The sequence below is a fragment of the Ylistrum balloti genome, unplaced genomic scaffold (assembly GCF_031769215.1).
Source record: "Ylistrum balloti isolate Yb309-2 unplaced genomic scaffold, AGI_CSIRO_Ybal_v1 Utg371186, whole genome shotgun sequence".
Lineage (NCBI taxonomy): Eukaryota > Metazoa > Mollusca > Bivalvia > Pectinida > Pectinidae > Ylistrum > Ylistrum balloti.
Genome location: NW_026782646.1, coordinates 520,040 through 530,870, shown reverse-complemented (window position 1 = coordinate 530,870; position 10,831 = coordinate 520,040). Strand labels below are relative to the sequence as shown.

Sequence of the window (10,831 nt, the reverse complement as noted above, 5' to 3'; positions counted from 1 at the left end):
AAGTATACCTCAAGTATCCACAAACATTTCTGACAACGGTTTTTTACCTTGTTTTTTCTACATGTAAAATCACATGGCAAATAAATAAAACAACCATACAAAAGCTCATGGTTTATGTAATAGGACGAGTCATTGATGGAGAGTCAACTTCTTAAAAAATCTTTAACTGCTGATACAGTGTTGTGTTACAATTATCATTCCTGGTAAAAAGTAGGTTTAGATCAATAGGTTCAAATCATGGAGAGATGACAGGCAGTGAAAAAACTATTGTGTCACCTTCAATAGAGAAACAAGGAGTAAAAAGTATCTACTTGTCTACATATAATGACAATCACTCAAGTTGATCCAAGTACATCCCAAGTATGTGTACTTTAGTGTAAATGAAGTACACAATTACACTACAGTTGTAGAAAATGAAGAACATTGCTTTTGCTATACTTTTAACACTGGTACAATTACTACATCAGACTTTATTTAGAATCTGCCCTGGTGGTTTGTAAGACAAGTGTGGTAATCAGTGACTGGGTAGTTTTACTACTGCTACCTGAACATTTGTTCTCCCTTGAAATATTTCACATTCAAAGAGGACCTCTGAAAGAGGCTAGAGTTTGTCCTAAATATCTGTGGACACTTCAAATATACTCATCTTGAAGATTTGTCAAATATCAAACATTTCATGTCTACCATTTTATCTTGAATCATGTAAATTTCTCTTCCCAATTTAATAATCTGTATAACTTCACTGAGAAATTTTGAAACTTTTACAAAGCTGTAATTAAGGTGAGAGTGAAAAATGTTTGATTTTTTCGTTCGATTGATGATAAAATGGCACACGTTTAATGTTTCATTATTGACAATCTTTCATGTACAAAATCACTGTTCTGAAAAAAATATACTTATTTATTAAAATTAAACACATGAACATACATAAACATGTTTCAAATTGAGGTAGGAGGCACCATATATAAGGTAATTCAAACAACAATATGGTCAAGTTACAACGGACAGGTTCACAACAGTAGCATACAATCATTCACCGAAGCCTCATTTCACTCCAAAGTAATTTTTCAGTTGAAAATGCTGCTTCTCCAGTGACTTTTCTATATACATCAGTAACAATATACAACCATCTTAAAAATTATTTCACTGAATATACTGAAGTTAGATCCCTGTAACACGAAACCTTTCAGCTTCACTTAAAAAAGCTACCATAAAAATTTATTTCTTGTCATGAGGTGAGAAAGGAAACTTCACTAAAGGGAAATAACTGCAATTATTTCAGTGTATCAATATAATATCTGTGTGAAAAAAAAATCACCATCAACAATCAGTTACCGGTAATCATTCATAGATAAAACAAAACAAGTATGATTCCTACTTCACAAGCTCTTATTTTACTTGAAGCTGGGCTGTAAGACACAGGAACACATACTGAAAAGCTGCTTTTGTTTCGTTTAACAAAATGCAAATTATGAGTGCATTTTAGTATAAGATGATCCACATTTACCCATGCATCAACACAAGGATTACCTGAAATGTGGCAATTCTAAAATCATGTGACAATTCTAAAATCATGTGACAATTCTAAAATCATGTGACAAATCATTTAAACCTTGAAACATAATTTCTATGTCAAACAGCTAAAAAAGTCAGCATTTCAACATCACATTTAACATGACTTACATAATCAGTTACAAACATGAGATGGTTCTAGGGAACAGATTATAGATTCTATTGCTCACTCAACTCTTCACCACACTAGCACACAGAAAATCTAAGAAACCAATGATGATGTTCAAATCTCAAACCAAACAAACTCTGAGGAACAATAATAAACTAATTCCATTGTTGTTATCTAGTTGGTGAAATTTCATTGAAAACTCTTTAAAAGCTAGATTGACTAATAAAATAAATTATGTTTTCTGAGAAAATGCCCCCCCATCACTAAAAAAGAAAAAAAAAAAAAAATGGGTCTCAAATTGATCACTATTAAGTAAAATGTCATTTTCTTTAAACATACAATGCATATATCTATATATCTATATATTTAAAATAAAAAAGATTAAAGTACAATGTAGTATATGGAGATAAATAACAAAAGATCTGTCTCCAATTTAATCATTACATTGATACATCAACATTTAACATCTAGTAAGTGATCTAAACTTCCATAACATATCATACATGTATGTTTTCTCATTTTATTGAACATCAAATCATTTTCATTCCACAAACTGGCAATCACACAAAGCTGAGAATTTCAAATGCCAAGTTTTATAAATAAAACTACTAAAATACAAGAGATAATATCTATGTAAACAAAGATTACAACAACACTATGATCGTTTCACTACCATGCCAAGCTAGAAAAATGAGTTCAGAGTTTTCCAAAATTTGGCAAAATGGTTTCTTTTTTTTAAGTTAAAAGAAAACATATTTATGTTGATTAGAAATTTTTACATTAAATGAATTGTTATGGTCATTGAAAGCTTGACCACACAAAAACCACCGGTCATTTAGGTCATATTCACTCACTGAAGTCAAACTTTACAAAAGGCACTTATTTAAGAAAAGCAGATACATTCTCATTCTTCAAAAATTCAAAACACCTGAAATGTTTAAGAAATGTGCTCCAGATGAATCTGTGTACAATAGTTACAGACCTCTCCATACAACAGCCATCATGTGAGGAGCTCTCCCTGCTTTAGGCCAACACATTTATTTTTTTGTTTGACAAACCCTCCCACACAAGACTTTGACAAAAATCAACCAATGACTTTCTTACAAATTCCCCCCCCCCTCCAAGTTCAAATTTCTGACATCAAATCTTGTAACACCAAAGAATTATTTGTTCAGTACTTATGGAGATCAGTTCAATTTCAACAAAATCAATGGATAGCATATGCAAGAATGCAGTCCGACTTCAAAAAAAAAAAAAAAAAACTATCAGTAAATTTTTTTTTCGCCAGGAAAGAAAGGTCTTGAAAAATAAATTGTTGGCCTAATTTGAAAAATTTATTCAAATCATGGAAATATTTCCAGTATGAATGGTTTTGGCTGGAAACTTGATAATTTTACTTTTGACTGAAGTAACAGTATATATCATTGTCTGCTACATTTCCTAACATTCATCTATCTCCCTTTAAAAAGCTTCAAAGCTATTTAACATTGCCTCTAGACATACATTAAATCTTGAATTTTTTTATGCCAATTTACCTGAAAGTAAATCTGAGACACTGCTATGAGACACATTCTACACATTGAGAAGATATGAAGAGAAGTCTAAAATCATATGGGTAAAACAATAACGGATAATGTTACCTGAATTTCATGGCTGCTGACGATACCCGTAACACAGACCCAGTTTTACCACCATTTGGTAAGTCATTGAGCTATTTGGATGGCAAAATATATATGAATTTCAGTACAATTTCCAGTGCATAATACATGTGGGTAGTAGGGTTTCCTGATTGATTTCAGTACAGTTTCCTGATCAAGTAACAGCTACATCAGAGAAACAAGGAATAAAGCATTGAGAAATTAGTTAAGGTAATGCCAACGTCTTAACAATATGTGATATCAATCCTGTACAGGGGACTCTGTTCTTATACATCAACTTCTATCTTTATAAGGAAGCTTCCTATTGTAATCAACTAATAGCCATGATTTCAACTTTGAGGTCACAAATAGACACTTAATCTTACTGAAGCTTATGTAATACAATGTTCCTGATAAACATTTGGGTACTACTGAAGCTTATGTAATACAATGTTCCTGATAAACATTTGGGTACTACTGAAGCTTATGTAATACAATGTTCCTGATAAACATTTGGGTACTACTGAAGCTTATGTAATACAATGTTCCTGATAAACATTTGGGTACTACTGAAGCTTATGTAATACAATGTTCCTGATAAACATTTGGGTACTACTGAAGCTTATGTAATACAATGTTCCTGATAAACATTTGGGTACTACTGAAGCTTATGTAATACAATGTTCCTGATAAACATTTGGGTACTACTGAAGCTTATGTAATACAATGTTCCTGATAAACATTTAGGTACTACTGAAGCTTATGTAATACAATGTTCCTGATAAACATTTGGGTACTACTGAAGCTTATGTAATACAATGTTCCTGATAAACATTTGGGTACTACAATATACTGAAGCTTACATAATAAAAATGAAGATATTCAGATAACACACTGTATTTTTAATATGTAATTTGATGAGGAAAAGGTTAATAACTTGTGACCAAGCTCCTTAACTGATAAACAATAGAGTATAACCCAAATTTGAGGTAGCCCAGCCACTGTATAAAAGTCTTGTCTGGATGTATGCAAAACATTTCCCCTCTACACATGATTTATTGGGGAGGTAATAAAAAAAAATAAAAAAAAATTGAAACAAGCATTCTGGGAGATGCCGAAATGTTTTTAAATAGTTAATTAGAACAACAACCATCCCAGACATTTTCAACTGTCTGTTGATTACTTGCATTATGTTAAATAACACCAAAAAGCAGTTTTTGTACTGAAAAAAATCTGCTGATGACAGAAACAAAGAAAGACATTTAAAGTGATTGGTGGGCTAATTTGTGGATAATTATGCTTACAGGAAAATTTGTATTGACATCTTATTAAAACTGTAGTATCTGGTTTTGTCAATAATTTGCATAGAATTCCTTATATTATTCAAAACAACATGGTGAACACCAATTCCCTCAATAACTTGAATATACTGTTTTGTGTTTTATGAGATTGCCATTTATAATGAGATTTAACGGGGATGAATTCAACCTCGGCAACAAAAATTTTGAAAATAAATCATTTCAAACAAATATATAATACATATACACAGAATCGCACACCGTACAGTCATAATATATAACCATGCTTTATTTCTAGGGGCCCAGAGAAATTAAAAAGGCAATTCAACAGCTTCTAGATAATTGATAAAATAAATTTACTTGAAATTTAATTTTAAAAAGTGAACTAAAACATGTTTAAGATAAAATGAAGGAACATAAGGTCATGAAACAAATAACTGAAATAAAATGTCATGTATACAATAGTAATACATTGGAAAATCAACTAAAATAAACAGTGGCTTTCAACAACTGAAAAACATCGCAAAAATCAATAATCAATTGACAAATTTCTGTAAGAAATAGGTAAAATTCAACTATCACTGCTATGACAATTGCTGTTATTTTTTCAGTGTCACTGAAGTGAGAATTGCCTTATTTTACAACTTCCAACCCTACATGTTTCCTGTAATCAGCAGTCAAATGTACTGGGTAGTTCTCATTTTTGATCGTATATCATGATTTTTTCAACATAGGATAACAACAATTTAAAAAATTAAAAGAAAAAAGAAAATAATCTATTGACAGATCTTCAGATAAATGTCACTGTGTGCTTCTTGTGTACCATAGAGCTTATCTAGTGTACCATAGAACTTATCTAGTGTACCATAGAGCTTATCTGGTGTACCATAGAGCTTAACTAGTGCTTATCTGGTGTACCATAGAACTTATCTAGTGTACTATAGAGCTTATCTAGTGTACCATAGAACTTATCTAGTGTACCATAGAGCTTATGTAGTGCTTATCTGGTGTACCATAGAACTTATCTGGTGTACTATAGAACTTAACTGGTGTACCATAGAGCTTATCTAGTGCTTACCTGGTGTACCATAGAGCTTATCTGGTGCACCATAGAGCTTATCTGGTGTACCATTGAGCTTATCTAGTGTACCATAGAACTTATCTGGTGTACCATAGAGCTTATCTGGTGCACCATAGAGCTTATCTGGTGTACCATAGAACTTATCTAGTGTACCATAGAGCTTATCTGGTGCACCATAGAGCTTATCTGGTGTACCATTGAGCTTATCTAGTGTACCATAGAACTTATCTGGTGTACCATAGAGCTTATCTGGTGCACCATAGAGCTTATCTGGTGTACCATAGAGCTTATCTAGTGTACCATAGAACTTATCTAGTGTACCATAGAGCTTATCTGGTGTACCAAAGAGCTTATCTAGTGTACCATAGCGCTTATCTAGTGCACCATAGAGCTTATCTAGTGTAGCATAGAACTTATCTAGTGTACCATAGAGCTTATGTAGTGCTTATCTGGTGTACCATAGAACTTATCTGGTGTACCATAGAACTTATCTGGTGTACCACAGAACTTATCTAGTGTACCATAGAGCTTATGTAGTGCTTATCTGGTGTACCATAGAGCTTATCTAGTGTACCACAGAGCTTATCTAGTGTACCATAGAGCTTATCTAGTATACCATACAACTTATCTTAAATCTTTAATATCTGTAAAAACATCCTCTTCAGCATTATTTAAACATCATCATCAAAATTAATCTTTGTCATTAGTGATATTCCTCTCATTCAAAATTTACAAAAAGTGAAAATCTGAATAGTAAGACTTTTTCTAGATGTGTGTACTAGACTTTAACTAAACATGTACTGACCTTACACATGAAACACAATGTGGCTGTAATGCCCTTACACACTAGTGTACAAAAGACTTCAAACAAATTTGGTGTCAAAATATTCCAACGGAATTTATACTGAAACACCGCTTGTGACTGAGAAATCAAAACCTGTGCTCCTGTAAATAACTTGATGGGAGATGTGATTGTTAAAAACAATAAACAAAATTGACAAAAACATAAAGTAAGCTAACAAAGATTCCAGTGGTTTCCCTGTCCAATAAGGTAACCAAGTTACCGATGGTAACCTCAATCATGACCATAGTCAAACTGGTAACCAGGATGAGATCTCCTTCAGAAGACAACCAATGTTAAGATCTATGTGTGTAGTTACTGAAGTAGGACAATGTCTATAAGGTTTATCTACAGTCATGTACAAGATCTAAACAATCTCTGTGACTGTGGTAACCTAGATTACCATGAGAAGATCTGTGACTGTGGTAACCTAGGTTGCCAAGACAAGACCTGTAACTGTATGTGGTAACTAAGACAAGACCAGTGAGTGTATCTCGTAAGCTAAGTAACTAAGATAAGACCTGACTGCATGTGGTAACCTAGGTAACCGAGCCAAGATCTGACTGTATGTGAAAACCAAGTTAACCTTGACAAGACCTGACTGCATGTGGTAACCTAGGTAACCGAGACAAGATCTGTGACAATCTAGATATTAACAGAAAACAAAGATAGCTTTTCAAAAAAGATCATAATTCCATATTTTAAAGGAAGATTACACATTCATAGGCATGTCATTTGCCTTCCTTGTCATATACTTTGTAAAAAAATTAAACCACATGCTTGAAAAAAAAAAAAAAATGTTAACAGTCAGATCAATTTCTTATTTCTATTTATAAACACCAGTATACAATAGAGGGTTTAAAAGGACATTTCCTGTGAATACAGACAATCTCAATCCTCAAGAAGCTTGCAAATACAGATGATCCCAATCATCAAGGAGCTTGTGTGACTAATCAGTCTGATATTTGAGAAGGAAAAAACAACCATTAACAACAGAAACAAACATAACAACACATAGCCTTTTTTGACAAAAAACAAAATGTTGAAAACTACAAAGCACCAATATGTTGCATTAATCTAAAAGAGTAAGAGCACCATTACTCTATACGTAAGTAAGGTGTATGAGGTAAGGAGTTTATACAATAAATACCCGTTCTATTTCTACATTTCGTTCTCAGAATGGTCCAGACACTCATCAACCATGAGCGAGCCAGGCTGACCACAGATGACAGAACTGAAACCACATGACACATACACAGGACTGATTATTGGGTAATTACATTGGAAAATGCTGGAGTCAGAACACATTTTACAGTGTTTTGAGCAAAACAATTCCGAATGTTTTATAAATTTTGTAACTTATTTTGACAACTGTGAACTTCCTGATAATACCATGTAATGCTTCCTGTTTAGGTCAGCTTTCATCAACCACATGACTGAAAGCTTTCATCAACCACATGACTGAAAGCTTTCATCAACCACATGACAGAAAGCTTTCATCAATCACAGGACTGAAAGCTTTCATCAACCACATGACAGAAAGCTTTCATCAACCACATGATTGAAAGCTTTCATCAACCACATGTGACTGAAAGCTTTCATCAACCACATGACTGAAAGCTTTCATCAACCACATGACTGAAAGCTTTCATCAACCACATGACAGAAAGCTTTCATCAACCACATGATTGAAAGCTTTCATCAACCACATGTGACTGAAAGCTTTCATCAACCACATGACTGAAAGCTTTCATTAACCACATGACTGAAAGCTTTCATCCACCACATGACTGAAAGCTTTCATCAACCACATGTGACTGAAAGCTTTCATCAACCACATGACTGAAAGCTTTCATCAACCACCTGACTGAAAGCTTTCAAAGATTTCTTTTAACTATTGATATATTGAAATCTTTCCTGAGATAATGAAATTGATGTCAGACACAGGAATCAATGTCAGACACAAGAATCAATGTCAGACACTGGAATCAATGTCAGACACAGGATTCAATGTCAGACACTGGAATCAATGTCAGACACAAGAATCAATGTCAGACACTGGAATCAATGTCAGACACAAGAATCAATGTCAGACACTGGAATCGATGTCAGACACAAGAATCAATGTCAGACAATAATCGATGTCAGACACAAGAATCAATGTCAGACACAAGAATCGATGTCAGACACTGGAATCAATGTCAGACACTGGAATCAATGTCAGACACAAGAATCAATGTCAGACACTGGAATCAATGTCAGACACAAGAATCAATGTCAGACACTGGAATCGATGTCAGACACAAGAATCAATGTCAGACAATAATCGATGTCAGACACAAGAATCAATGTCAGACACAAGAATCGATGTCAGACACTGGAATCAATGTCAGACACAAGAATCGATGTCAGACACAAGAATCAATGTCAGACACTGGAATCGATGTCAGACACAAGAATCGATACCAAAAGACCAAAGAAACAAATCAATGTCAGTGTGCCTTATTATGCCTTAACAGTAAATGTAATTGAGGCAAAGAAAATGAGACTGAAAATTTAGAAACCAATAAAAAGTAGAAGTTATTCCCAGTAACATCAGTTCTCAGTTCATATTCTGTGTATCAACAAAGTAACCCTTCAAGATTCTAGCATCCACTAAGTGACAGAAACAAAAACAACAAAACCCTGAAAATTTCAGCACGCTTAAATAAGTAGATACAGTATGTATATAAAATAAAGTGGATGATAGTTTCCTAGTAACTGGGCTATGGACAATATTGCAAATATCCTACTAACAATGTATTATATAATGATTCAGCACTAGATACAGGATACTAGGAGTACATCAACAAGATATGCATAACTTAGTGAAAAAAACTAAATCATAATGACAAAAAAAAAGAAACAATAATAAAACTGAGACAGACTCAGCATATAACTGACGAAACCCAGACAAGAAATGTTCTAACCAAGATGATACCTGATCAGAGCACATCCAGGCTACCCGTTTTACCGTGAAATTGATTTGTATTGACTGTAATTGGCCACACAAGGCCAGCAATGGTCAGCCATGGCCAAACATGTACGAGGTCAGCTATGGTCAGCCATGGCCAAACATGTACGAGGCCAGCTATGGTCAGCCATGGCCAAACATGTACAAGGCCAGCAGTTGTCAGCCACATTCTTCGCCACTTTGTCCACAACCACTATGAATTGATGGTAATGGGGGCAGTAGACATTGGTGTCGACTCCCCACTCCCAGACAGCACCCCACCACGGGAAGCCACTGCATGCTTAATAGGACCTGAAAACAGATGAGGAATGCAACATCATCTCATTAGTTACTACTATCAACTCATCACCTACATATAGTTTTAATTTCACAAATATTTCATTGAAAAATTTCAATTGGTATTAGGCAAAAGGCTAAATAAAGCCCTCTCCATAGGGTGGACATATATAATCATGTACATCTCAATTTCACATCCACTGCAACTCCAACTGGCATCTGATGTGTTCTAAATAAAAGTTATCTCCCCTCTATCTTGTGAACGAGAAACCAATTAAAACATTTTTGGTACTGTGAGTATCTAAAGACAACAAAAGTATGTTAGTAGCCAGGAGTAAGAACATAAATTTCATTTCGCTACCTGTATGTGTGTGGATGTACCACTACTGACAGATTTACCTACCTGTATGTGTGTGGATGTACCACTACTGACAGATTTACCTACCTGTATGTGTGTGGAGGTACCACTACTGACAGATTTACCTACCTGTATGTGTGTGGAGGTACCACTACTGACAGATTTACCTACCTGTATGTGTGTGGATGTACCACTACTGACAGATTTACCTACCTGTATGTGTGTGGATGTACCACTATTGACAGATTTACCTACCTGTATGTGTGTGGATGTACCACTACTGACAGATTTACCTACCTGTATGTGTGTGGAGATACCACTACTGACAGATTTACCTACCTGTATGTGTGTGGAGGTACCACTACTGACAGATTTACCTACCTGTATGTGTGTGGATGCACCACTACTGACAGATTTACCTACCTGTATGTGTGTGGAGGTACCACTACTGACAGATTTACCTACCTGTATGTGTGTGGATGTACCACTACTGACAGATTTACCTACCTGTATGTGTGTGGATGTACCACTATTGACAGATTTACCTACCTGTATGTGTGTGGATGTACCACTACTGACAGATTTACCTACCTGTATGTGTGTGGAGATACCACTACTGACAGATTTACCTACCTGTATGTGTGTG

At 34.5% G+C, this 10,831-nt stretch overlaps 1 protein-coding gene across 1 annotated transcript in view; it reads right to left on the bottom strand.

Moving 5' to 3' along the window:
• Positions 1-9,744: 9,744 nt before the first annotated feature.
• LOC132561274 (transforming growth factor beta receptor type 3-like) overlaps positions 9,745-10,831 on the bottom strand; it is a 61,046-nt gene continuing 59,959 nt past the window's right edge. Inside the window, exon 18 of the mRNA XM_060226000.1 lies at positions 9,745-9,842. Coding sequence (XP_060081983.1) covers positions 9,745-9,842 — 98 coding nt within the window. The remainder of the gene's footprint in view (positions 9,843-10,831) is intronic.